This window comes from Manis javanica, chromosome 2 (genome assembly GCF_040802235.1).
Source record: "Manis javanica isolate MJ-LG chromosome 2, MJ_LKY, whole genome shotgun sequence".
In the NCBI taxonomy this organism is placed as follows: domain Eukaryota; kingdom Metazoa; phylum Chordata; class Mammalia; order Pholidota; family Manidae; genus Manis; species Manis javanica.
Genome location: NC_133157.1, coordinates 482,965 through 505,469, shown reverse-complemented (window position 1 = coordinate 505,469; position 22,505 = coordinate 482,965). Strand labels below are relative to the sequence as shown.

At 52.0% G+C, this 22,505-nt stretch overlaps 1 protein-coding gene across 11 annotated transcripts in view; it reads right to left on the bottom strand.

Annotated features, from left to right (window-relative positions):
• The window catches only part of PNPLA7 (patatin like domain 7, lysophospholipase), a 64,013-nt gene that overhangs the window by 27,539 nt on the left and 13,969 nt on the right, over positions 1-22,505 (bottom strand). For 9 of the 11 annotated variants that reach the window (XR_012124601.1, XR_012124602.1, XR_012124603.1 and 6 more), the window contains 11 exons: positions 21,809-21,937; positions 21,318-21,398; positions 20,376-20,502; positions 19,243-19,383; positions 12,854-12,954; positions 12,627-12,755; positions 3,797-3,874; positions 2,918-3,123; positions 1,632-1,763; positions 1,007-1,130; positions 500-613 (listed from right to left, as the gene is read on the bottom strand). Coding sequence is in view for 8 of the 11 variants with exons in the window: in XM_073220683.1 (XP_073076784.1) it covers positions 500-613; positions 1,007-1,130; positions 1,632-1,763; positions 2,918-3,123; positions 3,797-3,874; positions 12,627-12,755; positions 12,854-12,954; positions 19,243-19,383; positions 20,376-20,502; positions 21,318-21,398; positions 21,809-21,937 (1,362 nt within the window). In the remaining 3 variants the exon portion in view is untranslated. The remainder of the gene's footprint in view (positions 1-499; positions 614-1,006; positions 1,131-1,631; positions 1,764-2,917; positions 3,124-3,796; positions 3,875-12,626; positions 12,756-12,853; positions 12,955-19,242; positions 19,384-20,375; positions 20,503-21,317; positions 21,399-21,808; positions 21,938-22,505) is intronic. The other 2 variants (XM_073220684.1, XM_017668192.3) reach the window with 1 other exon arrangement.

Here is a 22,505-nt window from a genome sequence, read left to right as displayed (position 1 = left end):
GCTCCTAAAGCTCCTGTCTGGTTTCGTACCACTGTGCGATGGCTTGTCTCAGGGCCAAGTGGCGGGAACACAGCCGTGCCAGGTGGGCTTCATTCACTGAGTTCCTCCTCCTACCACTGCTTCATACCGCCTGCCCAGAAGCCGTATCCTTACATGCTGGTCCATGCCAGTGCATCCTGTGAAACCATGCAACCTGCCTGCGCCCCACGTCCCTCACGCCAGCACTTGGGCAGGACACAACCTGCTGTCTGGTTGTCGTGGGTTCAGTCATGAGAGGACATGACACGTGGGACTCCATTTTCTCCAATGGGCTTTCTACTTAGATCAGCCCCCAGGTCCTCCTTCTCTATAAAGGGGCCCCCTGTGCCCTGCCTCCTGGGCTTGTCTGGTTGGGCCCCAGCTGCTTGCCACCAATTGCAGTCTCTGATGTTCCCAAGTAAGCCCATTTTGCTGGAAAATGGGTTTTGCTCCCTAAGGCAGATTGGACGGCAGCCCTTACCTGTGGATGCCTGCGCTTGATGGACGTCAGGGCTCCTGCTGGAAGCTTGGCCAGCTCTGAGTCCCGAACAGCGTGCACTGTGGTGGCCCTGGCCTGGTGGGTGAGCATCTCCACCTGAGCAGGAGAGGCCGGGTACTGGGGCTGCACTGCTCGTTCCCTACAGCCCCACGGGCTTGCCTCACTGCACCCCGGATGGGAAGGCACAGTGCACAGCAGTCTCAACTGGCACATTCCCCTGAAGGGGGGGTGGCGCAAAGGGGCCGTTCTGAGCACCCACCCCACCTGGCCAGCGGCTCTCCTGAGACCTTTGGGAGGCAAAGCTGCAGCTATTCCTGCCCTGATGCTGCAGCCCTGGCTGGGAGCAGGGAAACCAGCCCCCGGGGAAAGGCATGCACCTCGATGGGAAAGAGTCCCCCTCCTGAGGGCACTTCAAGGGCCCTCTCCCCACACCCAGGTATCAGCCAGGTGGAGTGAAGGGCTTGATGGGGAGGAGAAACCCGACCCTACCACACCGACGAGGTCTCCACGGCCATACTCCCCCGCCAGGCGCTTTTTGCCATCATCCTTCTGGATCACTGAGCGCAGCCGTCCACTGAGGAGGATGTAGGTACAGTCTGACTTGTCCCCCTGCCTGTGGGGACAGAGGTGCTAGAAGCCAGCGGGCAAGGCTGGGAACTCTTTGGTCACCCGAGGTGGCAAAGAAAAGAGGACATTACACTACATCTTTTTGTTTTGGAAAACAGTTATTTCCCATTAAAAATAAGTATGCTACATATGTAAAGGGTTTATTATATTTTTAAATAAATGATTAAGTATTGCAAGTTTTCTTAGTCTGCGTTTTGAACACCATGACAACTGGCAGCTGTAGTTCTGTCTGACCTGGGTGAGTACGATGCTGCAGAGCAAAGACACCCGTCTTCTACCACACGGAAGCGTGGATCATAAGCACTGTCCTAAATGCTGTCAGAACTGCCCTGTTGGGCCAGTTTAAAGGGTGGTGTGGATTTGTGTGTGTGTGCCTGAGCGTGTGCACATGAGCACCAGTCCAGGAGGGCCCCCAGGAGGCTGTCCCACGGCTACCTTGGGAGTCGAGCCAGGGGCCAGTCCACCCCGCCTGAGCTCAGGGCTGCACCTGTATATTGCTCTCCCAGCCTCCACCTCCATCCAGTCCAGAGCGAAGTCAACCTGCCGCACGAAGGAGGACATCCGCTTCACCACAGTGTGCGCCACACCCAGCACGACGGACGGCTGCTTCCGCATGATCCTGCCAAGACAGCCCCGTCGTCCTGGCCCTCCCTCATCCTACTCCGAGCTAGCCAGCCCCGCCCCTTCTCTCTAGGCCACAGCACTTGAGAGCGGGCAGGGTCTGCATGCCACTCATCAAACAATGGCACCTGCTTAGCAGGTGATGTGGACACTGGCCAAGGGCTGGGACAGAGCATGGCACGTGGCAGCCACCTGCTCCATCACAGCTTGTGCCCAATGGTCAGCAGCTTTGAGACAGTCTGGGAGTCCCCCGCCCAGCTATCACCTGCCCATGGATGTCCTCAGCACAGGCCATGCAGAAGGCCCTGATCCTGGTACTGGGACACAAAGTCCCTGGCCCCCCATGAGGTGCCATGAAGACTAGAGCAAACAGGGGTGGCTGCATGGAAGGCCCAGAAGTCAGTGGGCGAAGACCACACGGGGCCTTGAGCCGGGACAGGCGCTGGTCAATCTTGGGAGCAATGGAAGTCGCTGGCAGGCTTGGCCGGCAGGAACATAATAGCCTGTCTCCTTGGCTGCTGTATGTGAACAGAAGCAGGTGCTCCTGGGGTGACCTTGAGACATGGCCCAAGCAACGGGCAGCTGGAGCCAGCAGTGGCAGAGATGAGAAAAACAGAGCCAGCTGGGGAAAGTCAGGGGTTCTGCTCTGGACCCAGGCTGAGGGGGCGTTAGGACAGCAGCCCCACCCACAGGCCTGCACTCAGGAGGCTGGAAGAGGTCGCTCAGGGCTGAGCTGGATGAGGGGTGGGGGCGGCCCACGGCAGGGGACTCATGCCATGAGCGGATGTGCACCCGCACCCACACATGTATGCGGACATACACAGCAGGCTCAGCAGGGGGGCAGGCTTGGGCCACCCAGCAGGCCAAGGGTGTGTCTGGGTCTAGAGATTTCCGTGTGGGTCTAGGAGCCAACACCAACTATCTTCCTGAGAAGCCAAGTTCACTTTGGCTTCCAGAGGCAGAGGGGCAACAAAGTTGCCCTGCAGTGTGATGCCCCCCAACACCGCCATCTCGCCTGCCTTCTTCCCCAGGACTTGTCTCCTCAAGAGTGAGCACAGCACGGGGCAGGATCCCTGTGGGGTGCCCAGCGTGGGCCCCCAACAGCTATGGCCCCACAACAAACCCATGGGGTCGGCTGGGCAGGGGACTCACTCATAGAAGTGCGCCTTGGAGATGGACAGGAAGCTGCAGTCCCTGTTGGCCTTGATGGTGAAGATGAGGGGCTCACCGGTGAGCACAGCCAGCTGGCCCACCATCTCCCCAGGATGCGTGACAAACAGGCAAGTCTCCTCCTCGCTGTCCACCTTCCGCTGGTGCACGTGCAGCAGCCCCGAGACCACGAATAGGATGCTCACGTCCTGGGAAAGCCGGGAGCTGCTGGGCCTCATGAGGCCCAAGGGTCAGCACAGCCCCTCAGGCGCCTGCAGGCCACCCGGGCCAGCTGCACACTTCTCCCCTGCCAGCTTTGCCTAACGTAACTGGCCCTGTGCACGCACTCTCTCTGGAATCATTTCAGCAGCGTCCATGGCTTGTCACCTGATTATTGGCCCCAGGAGATTAACTTTCTCTCGCCAAAGCTGCTTTAAGTGAACTAAACAGATGCCTTCCACCATGCCTGTGCGGGGGCCAGCGAGCGCGTGACTCCCACAGTGGCACCCCAGGAGGTGGGCCCCCAGGAGGGCAGGAGCCGCCAAGTGGTCTCTGCCCACCCGGCAAAGTGAGGCTCCAGGTTCAGGAATTACTCTTCATCCGTGTCTGGGTCTGAGAGCCGAGAAAGCAAATCATTTCCTCGGCACTGGACTGAGCTCAGGTGACTCTACTGTCTGTGTGCGTGCACGCCCATCTCTGCAGGCGGGAGTGCACCCACCTGTGACGAAGGTGGGCTCAGTGATTTTCCCAGTGTCTCACAGACATGTGAGCCTGAGGGGAAAAGCCCGCCGGGGACAGGACGCAGACACAGCGTCGGGCATGCTACAAGCGCCCAGGCTGCACAGGTGAGGCCATACCCTTGGACCTCGGCCTTTCACTCACCTGGTCTCCCTGCCTGGCCACCACTGTGCCCCCCGGGACGTGGAAAAGTGTCACCCGGCCATCCAACAGGGAAGGGTCCTGAAAACAGAAATGCTGGTGTCAGCATGAGGGGCACAAGGACACACGTCCACACGGAGGCCGCACACAGGCTCCACGGGAGGCAGGGCGAGGTGGCTGCAGGATGTGGATGAGCCCCTGAAGATGCAGAGCGCCCTGCCACGCCATCAACATCAAGCTGATGGCACCGGCACAGGGAGACCCAGCGCGGGGGCCACACACTACTGTGAGTTTTGCCTCCAGGGGCTCAACCGGTTCTTAGTAAATACGGAGGAAAATCCCGCTGGGGCTGCAGCAGGGGGATGGCAGCCACTCTGAACTAGGTCGGAGCAATCGGCTGCACAAGGCTGCCTCGGGGAGACCGGTCACCCCGAGCCTGACCTGCCGGCAGGAGGGAAGTACCCCCTGCGCCCCTCCTGCCCACCAGAGGGTCAGGGGTAAAAAGGAGCACTGTGCTGCCCAGGGCCCAGGGGCACAGGCTTGGCAGGGCATATGCACAGCACCAAAGGGCACCTCCCCCACGGTACCGAAGGCTTACTGACTGCGGCCTGTCACGTCACCCGGCTATCAAGGAAAAACGACAAGGCCCACACATGTGGATTAAAAGCAGATGAGTGGGAAGATGCTTCGTGCCAGCACCGATTAGAAGCAAGCAGAGCAGCCCCAGGAATTTTGGACAGAACCGACTTCAGAAAAGGAGAACTACCAGGGCTAAAAACGGGCATCCCATAGTGATGGGGGCTAACTCTCCAAGAAGACATGACAACCCAAACCACAATGTGTGTGTGTGCCTAACACAACATCAAAATACATGCGGCAACAAAAAAGAAAATTACAGACCAATATTCCTGATGAACACAGATGCAAAAATACTCAACAAAATATCAGCAAACTGAATTCAAACATACATCAAGATGATCATACACCATGACCAAGTGGGATTCATACCAGGGATGCAAGGATGGTACAACATTCGAAAATCCATCAACATCATCCACCATATCAACAAAAAGGACAAAAACCACATGATCATCTCCATAGATGCTGAAAAAGCATTTGACAAAATTCAACATCCATTCATGCTAAAAACTCTCAACAAAATGGGTATAGAGGGCAAGTACCACAACATAATAAAGGCCGTATATGATAAACCCACAGCCAACATCATACTGAACAGCGAGAAGCTGAAAGCTTTTCCTCTGAGATCAGGAATAAGACAGGGATGCCCACTCTCCCCACTGTTATTCAGCATAGTACTGGAGGTCCTAGCCACGGCAATCAGACAAAACAAAGAAATACAAGGCATCCAGATTGGTAAAGAAGAAGTCAAACTGTCACTATTTGCAGATGACATGATATTGTACATAAAAAACCCTAAAGACTCCACTCCAAAACTATTAGAACTAATATCGGAATTCAGCAAAGTTGCAGGATACAAAATTAACACACAGAAATCTGTGGCTTTCTTATACACTAACGATGAACTACCAGAAAGAGAAATCAGGAAAACAATTCCATTCACAATTGCATCAAAAAGAATAAAATACCTAGGAATAAACCTAACCAAGGAAGTGAAAGACCTATACCCTGAAAACTACAAGACACTCTTAAGAGGAATTAAAGAGTTCACTAACAACTGGAAACTCATCCCATGCTCCTGGCTAGGAAGAATTAATATTGTCAAAATGGCCATCCTGCCCAAAGCAATATACAGATTCAATGCAATCCCTATCAAAATACCTACAGCATTCTTCAACGAACTAGAACAAATAGTTTTAAAATTCATATGGAACCACAATAGACCCCGAATAGCCAAAGCCATCCTGAGAAGGAAGAATAAAGTAGGGGGGATCTCACTCCCCAACTTCAAGCTCTACTGCAAAGCCACAGTAATCAAGACAATTTGGTACTGGCACAAGAACAGAGCCACAGACCAGTGGAACAGAATAGAGACTCCAGACATTAACCCAAACATATATGGCCAATTAATATACGATAAAGGAGCCATGGACATACAATGGGGAAATGACAGCCTCTTCAACAGCTGGTGTTGGCAAAACTGGAAGCAGCTACATGTAAGAGAATGAAACTGGATCACTGTCTAACCCCATACACAAAAGTAAATTCGAAATGGAACAAAGACCTGAATGTAAGTCATGAAACCATAAAACTCTTAGAAAAAAACATGGGCAAAAATCTCTTGGACGTAAACATGAGCAACTTCTTCATGAACATATCCCCCCAGGCAAGGGGAACAAAAGCAAGATGAACAAGTGGGACTGTATCAAGCTGAAAAGCTTCTGTACAGCAAAGGACACCATCAGTAGAACAGAAAGGCATCCTACAGTATGGGAGAATATATTCATAGATGACAGATCCGATAAGGGGTTGACATCCAAAATATATAAGGAGCTCATGCACCTCAACAAACAAAAAGCAAATAATCCAATTAAAAAACGGGCAGAGGAGCAGAACAGACAGTTCTCCAAAGAAGAAATTCAGATGGCCAACAGACACATGAAAAGATGCTCCACATCACTAATTATCAGGGAAATGCAAATTAAAACCACAATGAGATATCACCTCACACCAGTAAGGATGGCCACCATCCAAAAGACAAACAACAAATGTTGGCGAGGATGTGGAGAAAGGGGAACCCTCCTATGCTGCTGGTGGGAATGTAAATTAGTTCAAGCATTGTGGAAAGCAGTATGGAGGTTCCTCAAAAAGCTCAAAATATAAATACCATTTGACCCAGAAATTCCACTTCTAGGAATTTACCATAAGAATGCAGCAGCCCAATTTGAAAAAGACAGATGCACCCCTATGTTTATCGCAGCACTGCTTACAATAGCCAAGAAATGGAAGCAACCTAAGTGTCCATCAGTAGATGAATGGATAAAGATGTGGTACATACACACAATGGAATATTACTCAGCCATAAGAAAAAAACAGATCCTACCATTTGCAACAACATGGATGGAGCTGGAGGGTATTATGCTCAGTGAAATAAGCCAGGCGGAGAAAGACAAGTACCAAATGATTTCACTCATCTGTGGAGCATAAGAACAAAGGAAAAACTGAAGGAACAAAACAGCAGCAGAATCACAGAACCCAAGAATGGACTAACAGTTACCAAAGGGAAAGGGACTGGGGAGGACGGGTGGGAAGGGAGGGATAAGGGTGGGGAAAAAGAAAGGGGGCCTTATGATTAGCCTGTATAGTGTGTGGGGGGGGCACAGGGAGGGCTGTGCAACACAGAGAAGACAAGTAGTGATTCTGCAGCATCTTACTATGTTGATGGACAGTGACTGTGAAGGGGTATGTTGGGGGGACTCGGTGAAGGGGGGAGCCTAGTAAACATAATGTCCTTCATGTAATTGTAGATTAATGATACCAAAATAAAACTAATTTAAAAAAAAAGATGTGGTACATACACACAATGGAATATTATTCAGCCATAAGAAGAAAACAAATCCTACCATTTGCACGAACATGGATGGAGCTTAGAGGGTATTATGCTCAGTGAAATAAGCCAGGCAGAGAAAGACAAGTACCAAATGATTTCACTCATCTGTGGAGCATAAGAACAAAGGAAAACTGAAGGAACAAAACAGCAGCAGAAACACAGAACCCAAGAATGGACTAACAGTCACCAAAGGGAAAGGGACTGGGGAGGGTGGCTGGGAAGGGAGGGATAAGGGGGGGAGGAAGGGGGGGCATTACTATTAGCAGACATAATGTGGGGGGGAGGGGGCGTGGGGAGGGTCGTACAACACAGAGAAGACAAGGAGTGATTCTACAGCATCTTGCTACGCTGATGGACAGTGACTGCAATGGGGAATGTGGGGGAAACTGGTGATGGGGGGAGTCTAGTAAACATAATGTTCCTCATGTAATTGTAGAGTAATGATAGCAAATTAAAAAAAAATACATGTGGCAAAAACTGATGGGGCTGCAGGAGAGGCGGCTGCAGACCAGCAGTCACCTGTCAGAGGCAGAAAGATCTGAGGGAGAAAATCAGAAAGGACACGTGGACTTACTCGACGCCACCATCAGTCAACTGGATCGACACATACGGACTACTTCATACGGAGACAGCAGAGCGGTCTTCTCATGCTTGTGTGGAACGTTCAACAAGACAGACCACATCCTGGTCAAAAAACACATCTTCACAAATTTAAAACAATAAAAATCACACAGTCAGACCACAATGGAATTAAACCAGAAATCAATAAAAGAAGTAGGTGGAAAACCCCAAAGTACTTAGAGATTAAACAACACACTCCTAAATACCACATGGGTCAAGGAAGAAACCTCAAGAGAGAAATTTAAAATATTTCAAACTAAATGAAAATGAAAATAAAACTTATCACAATTTGTGGGATCCAAAAAAAGCAGCGTATAGAGGGAAATTTATAGCAGCATTCACTGCATATATTAGAAAAAAATATCTAAAATCCATAATCTGAGTTTCCACCTTCAGAAACTACAAAAAGAAAAGCAAATTAAATCCAAAGTGAGCAGAAGAAAAGAAATAAAAATCAGAGCAGAAATCAATAGGATTGAAAGCAGGAAATTAATAAAGAACAATCACAAGCAAAAAGCTGATTCTTTGAAAATACTGAAAAAATTGATAAGCTTCTAGAACAAGGCTAACTAAGAAAAAGGAGTACAGACATGAGTCACTAACGCCTGAAATGAAAGAGGGGACACCACCGTGAGGCCGTGGGCACCAGACGGACAGCAGCGGAGCGCCGTGACCAACGCCACGCCCACTGGCGTGACCACCAGCGTGAAGACCTGGAAGAGGCGGCATGCCAAAGCTCGGGCAGGAGGTCAGTCAACAACTAACGACCTTCCAGAGCAGAGGCCCCGGTGGGTCCCTGGCAGATCTTAGCGGACATTCAAGGAGGAGTCAGGCCAGAAGCAGGGAGACGTTCTCACCTCATCCCACGAGGCAGCATTTCCCTGATGCCAAATTCAAAGACATTATGTGAAACCTGTGGCTCGGCCTCTCTCACGAACAGATGCAGAAAGTCTCAACAAAGCATTAGCAAATCGAATCCAACAACATACAAAAGAATTATATACCACAAATGAATGGGATTAATCGCAGGTATGCAAGGCTGGTTCAACATTAGAGAATCAATTAATGTTATCCATCACATAAACAGGCTAAAAGAAGAGAAATCACTGATTGATACATGACTGTACCAATCAGTAGATGCAGAAAAAGCATTTGACAAAACACCCATTCATAATAAAAACTGTGAAGTAAATTAGATAAAGAGGGAATTTCCACAACTTGATAAAGACCATCTACAAAAAGCCCACTGCTAATATCATACATGGGGTGAAGAGCTCGAAGCTTCCCCACATGATCAGAAACGAGGCACGGACGACCCCTCGCTGCTTCCCTGCACCGCGCAGGCGCCTTGCTTCACTGCGCCTCGCAGACGTGCGGTCACACACTGAGGGTTGGCGGCAGCCCTGCGCTGAGCAAGACTATCGGACCACTTTTCCAACAGCATTTGCTCACTTTGTGTCTCTGTGTCACATTTTGGTAGTATTTCAAACTTTTTTTCATTATGATTGCATCTGTTATGGTGTCTGTGACCAGTGATCTCTGATGTCACCATTGTCATTGTTTCGGGGCACCACAAACGCACCCACATGAGATGCTGAACTCGAGCAGTGTGAGCTCTGACTGCCCTACTCACCGGAGTCCCCTCCCTCCCCCAGGCCTCCCTGGTGCCCAAGACCAGATCCAGTCAATACCCTGGCACTGGCCTCTAAGTGTCCAGTGAAAGCAAGAGTCATCTTTAAGTCAAAAGCTGGAAATGATTAAGCTCAGTGAGGAAGGCATGTCAGAAACTACCACAGGCTGGAAGCTGGGCCTCTTGCACCCACCGGCCAGGCAAGTGTGAGTGCAAGGGAGAAGTTCCCGGGGAGGGGGGGAACCAAAAGTGCTGCTCCAGGAACCACAGGAATGACAGGAGAGCGAAGCAGCCTCCCTGCTGAGGACGTGTGAGTGTCGGGACAGCAGGGCAAACCGGCCACAACAGTCCCTTCAGGCAAAGCCTCATCAGAGCAAGGCTCCAGCTCTCCTCAGCTCTGTGAAGGCAGAGAGACAGGAGGGGCTGTGGGGGAAAAGCCGGCAACTGGCAGAGGAGGGTTCCTGAGGTTTAGGGGAGAGAGCTCCGCACGCCACCCAGTGCGGGGGAAGCAGCCAGGCTGGCGGAGACGCTGCACAGGCCGCCCAGCGCGCTGCTGAGGCGGCTAAGAAGGCGCCCACACTCAGCAGCAGCTTCTCAGAGGACGAGATGGACGAAGGGGCCATCTCGGACTTTCACAGCCAGAGGGAAGTCAGCACCTGGCTTTAAAGCACAGGCCGGCTCTCATCAGGGGCTCATGCAGCTGGGGGCTTCAGTCTGGAGCCGGGGCTCCCTGACCGTCCCAGGAAAGCTGGGACCTTTCAAACTACACCTAAAACCGAACCTTCAAACAGACCTGACTGTGCTGAACCCACTGCGCCTGCACTCTGTAACAGCGCAGCCTGGACACCAGCACATCTGTTCACCACACGGTTGGCGAGCACTTCGAGTCCCCTGCAGAGACCCGCTGCTCACTGACAGCACTGTCCCCAGGGGCCCTGAGGAGGGCAAGGCCAGCCACGCCTTCAAGCTGCTGATATGATGTCTGCCCCTCAGCCACAACAGGCAGGAATGTTGATTTTCAAGTCTTCCTACTTAAAACACAAGTAAGGCTCTAGCTGCCACAGACAGTGGTTCCCCGTGAGGAGTCTGGGCAGCAACAAGGGGGCCGGAGACGGCTGTTGGCAGCACAGGACCCGGAATTTAACCTGCTGAGATGTCCTTCGAGAACGGAGACCCACGGCAGCCAGCCCACTGCAGCTCACCTCCCTCAGAGCAGAGGCATGGCTGCTGTCCTCACCATCGGGGGCAGGGCAGCGGTGGGCAGGCAGACCCACAGCCTCAGGGCAGTGTGTGCAGTGGGAGGTCCCCGGATGCGCTCCCTCCTGTTGTGCGCCCCAGCTCTGACCTGGAAACTGCCCCAGCTGTGGGTGCTGTGCTGTGCCAGGGCACAGGTCACAGACCTCATGAGAAAGTCCCTCCATTTTGGCCACAGGGCCAGGAAGGGAGGCTCATGGGAGCCAGGAGGGAATGGGGAGAAAGCCTGTCCCCACTTCTTGCTTGGCCCTCGGAGGGCCGCCTGGTGGCTGCACTGCCGTGTGTGGCCCAAAACTAGCGAGACAATGGAATGGAGGACCCAGACAGCCCTGGTCTGTGACAGGCACAGTGGCCTGTGGGATGGCCAGGCTTTCCAGGAATGGTCCTTGGCCAACCAGACCTCCACAGGCCAAAACAGACACAATCCGAGTCCCTCCCTGTACCCTGCACAAAAATGAATTCCATCTGCACCTGAGTCTAAGAATGGCAAAACAGTCAAACAATACAAAAAAAATTTTTATGAGAAACCAAAGCAATGTCTGATTACAGCCAATGCAGACACACAGGGCAAGCGGCTTCCTTCCTGCGGGGCCTGGGCCTGGCCCCATGGCACAGGGAAGCATGGATCCCCAAGCACGGAGTGTCTCAAGCAGGGACGTGGGATCTAAAAAGGGCAAATGCTGCTCTCAAGATGTTTCTTAAGCAAGGTGCAAAAGGCACTAACATAAAGGAGAAGACTGAGTTCACTGCACTGAAATTAGGGCTGCCGTCCACCAGACCACACGGGGCCAAAAGGCAAATCCCATGGTAGACTGAGTGCAAGAGCCGTAACCAACCAAGGACTTGTTCAGAAAACATGAAGAAATCTTAAAAGTGAAAAAGGAAAGATAGAAAAATGGGCAGAAGGCTCAAGCTGCTGCCTCCCAAGAGGCAGATGAAGCAAAGAGAACATGGAAGGCCGACTACCCTGCCCGTGATCAAGGGGACCAAGCGAGAAGTCATGCCATACATCCCTAATTTATCCAGACTGGAAGTCTGGAAACCCAACTGCTGGCATGGATGCAGGGCCCTGGGAGCTCACAGGTGGACGAGGACAGCCAAGCCGAGAGCCAGATGCACGTCCCTCCCACAGCGTGGACATGGGACGGACATGCAGGGTACGTGCACGCACGGGCCCACATGGCCGCGACATGGGCAGCGCTTGCAGCCCTGGCACAAAGATGAGTCACTGGCCACCGGCCACACAGGTGCAGGGCAGCAGCTGCTCTTGGGAGGAACAGCTGTGGCCACGGAGGGCACACAGCTGGTTCCAGGAGCTCCTGATGGTCTAGTCCCAGGCGTGGTGGTTTCATGGGTACTAACTCTCTCCTGTATATAAGGCATTCACAACTGTCTAAAATGTAAGGGGGGAAAAGGATAAATATAAATGTACACGTGCTGACGACAGTCAGAGTTCAAAGTCTGCAGAATGCACGCAACTCACAGTCCCCCTGCCACCTGCAGGCACCCGGAAGAGGCCAAGTCAACCAGAGCTGATATGCACGGCACACTCAGAGAGAGCCAGGGGAGATGGTCTGCCAGGCCACCAGCGTGAGACGCCATCCTGAGCCCCACCAAAGGGAGTCGTGCCTCAGGCAGGGGCTCTGACCACCCCCGGCCCCGGGAAGTGCTGCCTGAAAGATGTGGGTCTCACGAAGGACAACGTCTGTGGAGAGAGTAAGAAGCCCATCCATCCCTCAAGAGACTGTGGCCCTCTCCCTGCTCACCCCAGCCTGAGAGAAGGGAGGAGGGCCACTTACGTCCAGCTTCATCAGTGTGAGCAGGTCCTGCTTGGCGGCTCTGAAGATGGCGTCTGCGTCGTCTGAGCTGCTCCCCAAGTAGTGGAAGATGGCAGAAGGGGTCTCAGCAACAGTCGCGCTCCTCTTGGACTTGCAAAAATCACAGAAAGAACGTCACAGGGAAAGGATGTGGGGGGTGTCCCACCAGCAATGGGGACGGCAGAGCACAAGGGGGAGAGGCTGCCTACCTTGCTGGCCACGCTGCTCCCGGGGTGCTCGTCTGCATGTAGGAGGGCCCTGGCTTGGTCACGCGCCGTCCTCAGCTCTGAGGTGGCGCCTGCTGTGCTCCCTACAAATGCGCAGGACTCAGGACAGCGTGCTGGCTCGCCCAGTCACGCGTCCCACATGCAGCCACTGGGGGCCGGCCGGCACTCCCCGAAACCTAAGCAGCATGAACCCCGGTAAATAAGACTCGAGCTCCTAGAGTCTCACTACAAAGCCCCTGTGCCTGCATGCCTTTCTCCGAGCCACAGCCAACCTCTTGATGTGTCAGGTACCCAGCACAAGCACACCTCCAGACCAGGTACTGTGAATTCCGCTGACGGATCTGAGCTTTGGGTCAAACACATCTGGGTCCACACCCCAGGCCCATCACAGCCAGGCCACATGCACAAATGACCTATCTGAGCTGCGGTTCTATCTAACCAAAGCGCAGCACTCATGGCGCCTGCTGCTCAGGGTTGTTCTAGAACTTGCACGAGGCCACGCACCAACACCTGCACCAGCAGGAAAGACGTGAGCTTCCCGCGCCGTGACTGCAGCCGCATGCAACACAACTGGATCCCCATGCACGGTGTGAACAAGAACCCCTGAGGCGTGGGGTCCCGGTGACATCGCCCATGTGCGTATCTGTCAGAGCTCAGAGAGCTGCATGCTACGGCGGGCCACACTCTGCCACTCGTGCCTCAGGAAGAACCGTCAGCACTAACACAGGATGGTGCTTCTCCCTCTGGGGTAGGAGTGTGAGAGGGCAGCTGCCATGCGGCACTTCCCAGTGTGAGGGCCCACCGGGTCAAGGCCACACGTCCCTCTTCCATGAAGCCTGAAGCTGAGGAGTAAAGAGCCTGCAATAGCCGATTTAAACCAGCTTCTGTCGCTCCCAGGGCTCTTGCTGGGGGTGCCCACAAGCCACACACGATGACAAAATCCAGCTTGTCCAGCTTCAGACAGGGCGGGAGGGCCGACTGTACCCAAGGTACCAGCCACCCAGCGGGGAAGGAGCCCCTAGCGATAGCAGGTCTGCCGGCGGCTGGAGAGCAGCTAAGCCTTAATGCCATCGTTCATATGGCAAAACAACACAGAAGCGTGTACATGAGAAGAGTGAACGATGGGACTTATTACCAGGAGCCGTGAAGACCGATCTCCACTCATTTTAAAGGTTATGTTTCATAGGAAAATACTTAAATCTCTGTAGTTATCTTATCATATTAATAAGACATAAAAATTCCAGAATAACAGCAGTTAACAATACCTATCTGTAGTTACCTAAACTTATAACTGTATAACTAATATAAAACTATTCATGATTACATACTGATAATTTTTGTCCATCCTGAGATACTGTGTATTATATTATTATATAAAATGTTAACATGGGTTGTTATATTTTTGTTTTGTTATTACTACTTATCAATAAGCCAAGTTATTATGATACCAATATTCATTTAAAAAATAAAACCCAACTGTACTCCCCATGATAAATACATGCACACATTAGGGTGGAATATTATTGTTACCATCATGTAACATTAAAAATCATGCTTTTAATTGATAAAACTTAGAATGTTGACTACCTCTGATCTTTGCCTGTGAGAGTATGTCAGCCATACAGCCCAGAGGAAGGGTGGCTCTGTGCCTGAATAAATGGTGACCCGTCATATCTCCGTGGAACTGGACAGTCATATTCAAATTTTATGTGGGTTGCTATTATTTTCAGTTATCTATCATTTAAGCTTCTTTTATTTGAACAAATTCACTAAGCATGTTTTTATTAAATATGGCAGGTCAAGTAGGCAGCCATATGGAAAAAAAATGTTTCTTGATCCCTGCTCACTCCAGACAATAGAATCAGCCCTAGAGGGATAAATATGAAAGGGGAAGTGTTTGATCTTACACGCAGATTTCCAAAGTGGAACACAAAATGTATTAAATACAAAAGAAAAAAAACCTGATAAATGGACCCTATTAAAATTTAAAATTCCTATTCATCAGAAGACACCATTAAGAGAATGAAAGGTGAGCAGAAAATTGTTTTAATACACTCATCCCACAAAGGAACTCCTATTAACCAGTAAGAAAATGAAAGACAGCCTACAAGAGAAATGGGCTGGGACAAAGCAGCCCCCACCCCCAGCAGAGACGGAAGGTGCAGGGTCAGGGCTGGCAGGAGGGTGCTGTTACAGCCCTGAGGCCCTGCTGAGGGGCACAGACCAGATGGGACAGCAGGAAGCTCCACAGCTGAGGAGGATGTCTGTGAGCCACACGGTCTGACACCTGAAGCCAGGGAGCGTTTGAGAGGCTCGAGCTGTCAGAGTATAGATTCAACAGACCCACATAGGGTGGTTCTGCACCAGACAGTGCGGACTAGGGCAACTGGACAGTCCGAAGGGGCTGGTGGTAGGACAAATCAGGACACGCTTGGAAAACCATTGGCAGCTACTAGATCTAATATCTGAATTCAGCAAAGTTGCAGGATACAAAATTAATACACAGAAATCTGTGGCATTCCTATACACTAACAATGAACTACCGGAAAGAGAAATCAGAAAAACAATTCCATTCACAATTGCATCAAACAGAATAAAATACCTAGGAATAAACCCAACCAAGGAAGTGAAAGACCTGTACCCTGAAAACTACAAGACACTCTTAAGAGAAATTAAAGAGGACAACTCTTTAATTTAACAATGGAAACAATGGAAACTCATCCCATGCTCTTGGCTAGGAAGAATTAATATTGTCAAAATGGCCATCCTACCCAAAGCAATCTACAGATTCAATGTAATCCCTATCAAAATGCCAACAGCATTCTTCAACAAACGGGAACAAATAGTTCAAAAATTCATATGGAAACACCAAAGACCCTGAATAGCCAAAGCAATCCTGAGAAGGAAGAAAGAAGTAGGGGGGATCTCACTTCCCAACTTTAAGCTCTACTACAAAGCCACAGCAATCAAGACAATTTGGTACTGGCACAAGAACAGACCCATACACCAATGGAATAGACTAGAGAGCCCTGATATAAACACAACCATATATGGTCAATTAATATACGATAAAGGAGCCATGGACATACAATGGGGAAATGACAGCCTCTTCAACAGCTGGTGTTGGCAAAACTGGAAGCAGCTACATGTAAGAGAATGAAACTGGATCACTGTCTAACCCCATACACAAAGGTAAATTCGAAATGGATTAAAGACTTGAATGTAAGTCATGAAACCATAAAACTCTTAGAAGAAAACATAGGCAAACATCTGAATATAAGCAAGAACAACTTCTTCCTGAACCCATCTCCTCAAGTGAGGGAAACAAAAGCAAAAATGAACACATGGAATCAAACTAAAAAGCTTCTATACAGCAAAGGACACCATCAGCAGAACAAAAAGGCGTCCTACAGTATGGGAGAATATATTTGTAAATGACATATCTGACAAGGGGTTAACATCCAAAATATATAAAGAACTCACATGTCTCAAGACCCAAAAAGAAATAACCCAATTAAAAAATGGGTGGAGTCTATGAAGAGACAATTCTCCAAAGAAGAAATTCAGATGGCCAACAGACACATGAAAAGATGTTTCACATCACTAATCATCTGGGAAATGCAAATTAAAACTACAAAGAGATATCACCTCACACCAGTTAGGATGGCCGGCATCGAAAAGACTAAGAACAACAAATCCTGGCGAGAATGTGGAGAAAGGGGAACCCTCCTAAACTGCTGGTGGGAATGTAAGCTAGTTCAACCATTGCAGAAAGCAATATGGAGGTTCCTCAAAAAACTAAAAATAGAAATACCATTTGACCTGGGAATCCCACTCCTAGGAATTTACCCAAAGAATACAACTTCTCAGATTCAAAAAGACATATGCACCCCTGTTTATTGCAGCACTACTTACAATAGCCAAGATATGGAAGCAACCTAAGTGTCCATCAGTAGATGAATGGATAAGGAAGATGTGGTACATACACACAATGGAATATTACTCAGCCATAAGAAAGAAACAAATCCTACATTTGCAACAACGTGGATGGAGCTACAGGGTATTATGCTCAGTGAAATAAGCCAGGCGGAGAAAGAAAAGTGCCAAATGATTTCCCTCATTTGTGGAGTATAACAATGAAGCAAAATTGAAGGAACAAAACAGCAGCAGACTCCAGACCCCAAGAAGGGACTAGCAGTTACCCAAGGGGAGGGGAGAGGGAGGGTGGGTGGGGAGGGAGGAAGAAGGGGATTGAGGGGTATTATGATTAGTACACATGGTGTCGGGGGTCACGGGGAAGACGGTGTAGCACAGAGAAGACAAGTAGTGACTCTGTGGCATTTTACTACACTGATGGACAGTGCCTGCAATGGGGTATGGGGGGGGGACTTGATAATATGGGTAAATATAGTAACCACATTGTTTTTTCATGTGAAACCTTCATAAGAGTGTGTATCACCAATACTTTAATAAAAAAAAGAAAACCATCGGCAGCATCTCCCCATCTAAACACATGTGCACTAATCTGGCAGTTCCTATGGGAACACGTGTGTGCGCATGCAACAGACATATGAACACAGTACAGCCACACATTACCACGCCACAGGGTGGGTGCCACAGACACAGGGCTGTGCAGAGAAGCTAGGGCCAAAACAAGCATAAGCTGCAAACACTGGTAGGGCAGAGAACACGAGTGACTGATGGTGGTGACAGGCAGCATGGGCAGGGGTTGGAGCAGCTGGTTTATCTGGGTGCTGGTCTCACAGGTGAGCTCAGTTTATGAAAATTCATCAAACTACCCACTTATGATTTACATACTGTATGCACATTAGAAAACCATAAACAGCTAATGAAAATAAAAACTTGGTATTAGTGAAGAAGTGGGCAAATACCCCAATACACAAGACACCTCAACAGCTGATGCAGGGAAGGAATTGTCCAGACAAGCCCGTCCACAGAGACAGAAAGGACATGGAGGGCTGCCAGGGCGCAGGGCTGCCCAGGGGCCAGGCTTCCTCACGGGTGGTGAGAAGGTGCAGAACTTGACAGGGGTCTGAGACCAAGGAACAACTCCATGAATATACTAAAAACCACTGAATTGCATACTTTGAAAAGCATACCACATGGTATGCTAATTATAGCTCAAAATAGCTGTTACTAAAAATCAAAGAAAATCCTTGCCGATTCAGGACCTGATACCTAAGAAGATGGCATCAAAAAGCACACCAGGGAGATGAAAGGTTGCTTCGTCGATGGTGCTGGGCAAGTCACACCATGCAGAGGAAGAAAAAGCTGCATTTCTCCCCTCAGACATGCCAAGAAGGAGCAGGGACACATGAAAGATGGGGCCGAGGAGGGCAAGAAGAAGGAGCTAAGGGAACACTTCTGTGGGACATATTCGGGACCCGGGAATGAGGAGAGAACGTGCAGGACCCAAAATACAAGCCACAAGGTGTGTGACAACAATTCGCAACAAATGAACACCTGGGGTCCCTGTTTTGTGCAGTCCCCATGGCTGGGTCTTGGGGCAGATGAAGACCAGATTTCCAAACAATCAAAACCCTCTATCTGGGGAGTGAATGTAAACCAGCAGGACAAACTCAGACTCAGGAAAGCCTGCAGAAAAGGGGTAAAGATGTGAACAGACTATTCTCAAAGAGGGAACCCAAAGAGCTCGCAAGGACACCAGATGATGGAACTTGCCAGCAACCCATGAAATTAAAATGAGAACAAAACACACTTTTTAGTGAAGTCAGGAAGGTGGAAAGGAGTGGGCCAGTCCGTAGGGGAGTGCGGACGCCCTGCTGACTGCAGGCTAGGGCCGGACTCACCACCGCCACCCTGTGGCCCACGGGCTGGATGCACCCAGGGGAGCCCGGGTCCCCACAGGGAGAAGAGTCACTGGTGGCCAGAGGGTGTGAGGACCTCTGTAGCTGAGACCCAGAAGAAAGCAGCGCAGAGAAAGCCAGACGGGGCAGGCGGCCAAGCCCAGGAGAGCTCTGCTCTAATGAAAGCAGAGCCTGGGCGGTGACGGAGGGGGCAGAGGGCTTTGGAAAGACTGTTCCAGGGCAGGAGGGGGCATGTTGGTATACAGATGGGCACAGCCCAGTGCAGGGGAAGGGAGGGCACTGGCAAGACAGTCCTGCAGGGGCAGGAGGGGGCACACAGGGCCTGACCTGGCAGAGCATCGTGGACCTAGGAATTGGGGATCGCATGCAGAGGAGCCCACAGGATACTCAGGGCAGCAAGCCACCCACCACCGCCTCAAATCAAGAGCCAGCATGTGGGTGCAAGGTCCTCTGGGCCCAAGGGCTCGCCCACCTCTAAATGCTCCAGCCTCAGGGAGCCATCTGGGGTGGAGAATCCTTTACCTGGTGGAGTGGGAGGGGCCTGGCCACCTGCCTGGGCCTTGCCAGGCTCATCTGAGATCTTGCGGACAGACGGCAGCGGAAAGGAGTGGCTTCTCTTCAGCCGAAGCCCAGAGGCTGTAGCGGAGCCGCCCCCACGGTCTGCTGGTTGGAGATGGATGTGAGACAAGGCCTCCACTCCACGGGAGCCCAGGGACAGCCCTCGGCCAGGCCCTGTGCACCTGCCCTCTCAGGCCACATCCTCCTGACCTGCTCCAGCATGACCCGTCACCTGTGCCCCCCTGTCCAGGTGAGTAATGAGCGAATGCCAGCCTCAGATGCAGGCCCTGCTCTGCCCCCTTGGTAAGGTGGCCTGTGCCGGCTGGTCCCTGGAAAGGTAACACCTGCCCCAGGCTGAACTACCACTGTCCCCTCTCAGGCGCGATCTTTGTCGAGGTGGCCATGGGAGCACACCTGCCTCCTAGGAGCCCGGCAATCTTCAGTGCCCCACCTGTCCCTCAGGTAGATGAATTCAAAGCAACCTTCCAGGAGGGACCCCGAGCGGCAGGACGGACCCCGAGCGGCAGGAGGGACCCCGAGCGGCAGGAGGGACCCCGAGCAGCAGGTGGGACAGAGCGGCAGGAGGGACCCCGAGTGGCAGGAGGGACCCCGAGCAGCAGGTGGGACGGAATGGCAGGAGGGACCCCGAGCGGCAGGAGGGACGGAGCGGCAGGAGGGACCCCGAGTGGCAGGAGGGACCCCAAGCGGCAGGAGGGATGGAGCGGCAGGATGGACCCCGAGCCGCAGGAGGGACCCCGAACGGCAGGAGGGACCCCAAGTGCCTGGCTTTCCTGAATCGCATGCAGCACTGGGTCAGACACCATTTACATAGAAACAGGTGATGTGCCCACATCTGCCATGCGTGTTCCACAACTGGAGGTGACTCTTGGCTGAAAGGCCTCGATGGACATTTTCTTTCCCTAAATCTAGGTCCCTCTTGAGAGCTCAGAGCAGCACGCTCAGAACCTGCTTCCCAAATGGCTTTTCCCTGGGGCCAAGTCCTCCTGCAGTGATGGGGAGATAGCTGGGAACAGAGGTGTGGCGGGGGCAGTGCAGGAGGGAAGGTGGCAGGCTGGGATCATCCTGGGGTGCAGCACCTGGGCCGCAGGGCTCCTGGGGCCATGCAGGCCTCTCCAGCCGCTCCTCGGGGCTGCAGCTTGCCTGTCGCTTGGCCTTTCCAGCAGCCACGCTGGCCACGGACACGAGCGGGATGGCCTGGCTCTCCTGGGATGAGAGAGGAAAGTGGGGCTGCTGCAGGTGCCCTGGTGGGCCAGCGCTCTCAGTACCAGGCCCTGTGGAAAGGCCTCACTGCAGGGATGAGGGGGCGACGGCCCCTGGGGGACCAGCCACGCGGGACGAGGGCCGATCCGGGTGGGCCCAGTCTGCCTTTCCCTGCGCAGCTCCAGCAAGTTTAAGTAATGATCAGACTTGTCAGAAACCTCGACACTCCATGAAGATGAAAAACAATGTAGAAAACAAAAAGATACAGCCTAAAATATCAGCAAAGGCAGAGAGTAAAACCTAAAATATCAGCAAAGCTAAGCAGGACATTGAGGTAAATGCTTATGCTAACGATAAACATCTGGTCAGCGCTCAGGAGCCACAGGGACCAGGCAGACGGCAGTCTCCTCAGCGGCCCACAAGAACTCTCAGGGGTAGGAGCGCGTGCACCCCACCTCACGGCCATCAGCTCAACCTGCCTGGCCTTCGACAGAAAGGAGGGGCGGCCACGGCAGTAACCCCAGCGCCGGCAGGAAGGGGCTCTCCCCGCTGTGTGGCCCAGCCACAAAGGGGCTGGTGTGCTTCTGGGGCAAGGCAGCCAACGGAGCGACTCTTGTGGACGGAACTGCGGGTGCCACAGGCCATTTGCAAAGGCTGCGAGCCTCCAGCAGGCATGAACCCTGAGAAGGAGCCCATCCTCCCTGAAACCTGACTGATGGGACAAGCTCTTTGCACGGGGCCCTGGGAGAATCCAACCCCACCATCACCCCTCAAAGCCCAGGGTCCCGATACCCAGTGATCAGAACACTGCCACTTACAGGGTTGAAGAGCTCCATGGTCAGGCCCAGGTAGTTGTGCAGTGCCATAAAGGTGACCCTCTGTAGCCGCACCATGATGATCTGTGGGGACAGGCCAGTTGTGCCGTGCTGAGCCCTCCTCAGGCCCTACCCGACAGCCCATGGCAGCCGCCTAAGATGCTGGTGTTAGGAGCAAAAAGGGGCCTCTGCATTGTTTTGCAAGTCTTCTGTAAATCTAAAGTTACTTCAAAACAAGAAGTTGGATAATAAAAGACAATTCTTTGTGGAGATAATGGGAGATATAAAGACCTCTTTAAGGTCATGAATGTTAATTTTTATTGTAAAATACGTAATACAAAATTATTTTTGTAGTTGGACCACAGGCCAGTGATCTCCGCTGCTGGTGAAACTGACTCCCCAGTTGAGGCCACAAGGCTCTGGACCACCCAGGCAGCCCAGCATGCCAGGCCTGGGGGCCCCACCACCGGAGTTCGACCAAAGAAGCGACCCACCTGCACCACTCTCACCAGGGTTTCTGGGTATTTCTCAAAAACCCCTTGGAAAGCCACAGCCGGAAGCCGGAGGACGGTGGACGGGACAGCAGCACGGGCAGACACCGTCTTGTAGGCTGCAGCGTGGCCCTGCAACGAGAGCTCTGGTCAGCCGCCCAGGTACCTGCCAAGAACCGGGCGCCCACTTCCCAGAGTGCGTGAGACACGAGCCCGCGTGGGCCTCCTGCAAGGCCCCTGGGAGGAAGCAGCCTGGCAGGACTCCCGCTGCTGAGCCTCGTCCTGCCGTGCAGGCCACAGGGCTTCGGGCTGGGCTCCAGAAGCAGATGGCCAAGGACAAGTGAGTGGCCTCTGCTCCTGCCCTCTGAGGCCCATCCATGCGTCACCCCAATGCAGGGACCTTCACCCCGAGTCCCGGCCCCACCCTCCTTCCCACCACTGGTTCCCAGCAACCACCAGCTTTCTGTCCTGGCGGTTTTGCCTGTGTTGAAGTCACATGGAATCGAACAGGGACTAGCTCCCTCTGCTGAGACAACGCTCATGGATTTGTCTTGCTGCTCGACTGCTAAGACCCAGTCTGTCTTACAGGTGCATTACAGTTCCTTTGTCCATCCAGCAGCTGATGGACATTTAGGTTGTTCCCAGGTTTGGGCAGCTATAAAGCTGCTCTAAATATTCATATACAGGGTTTTGAGTGAAC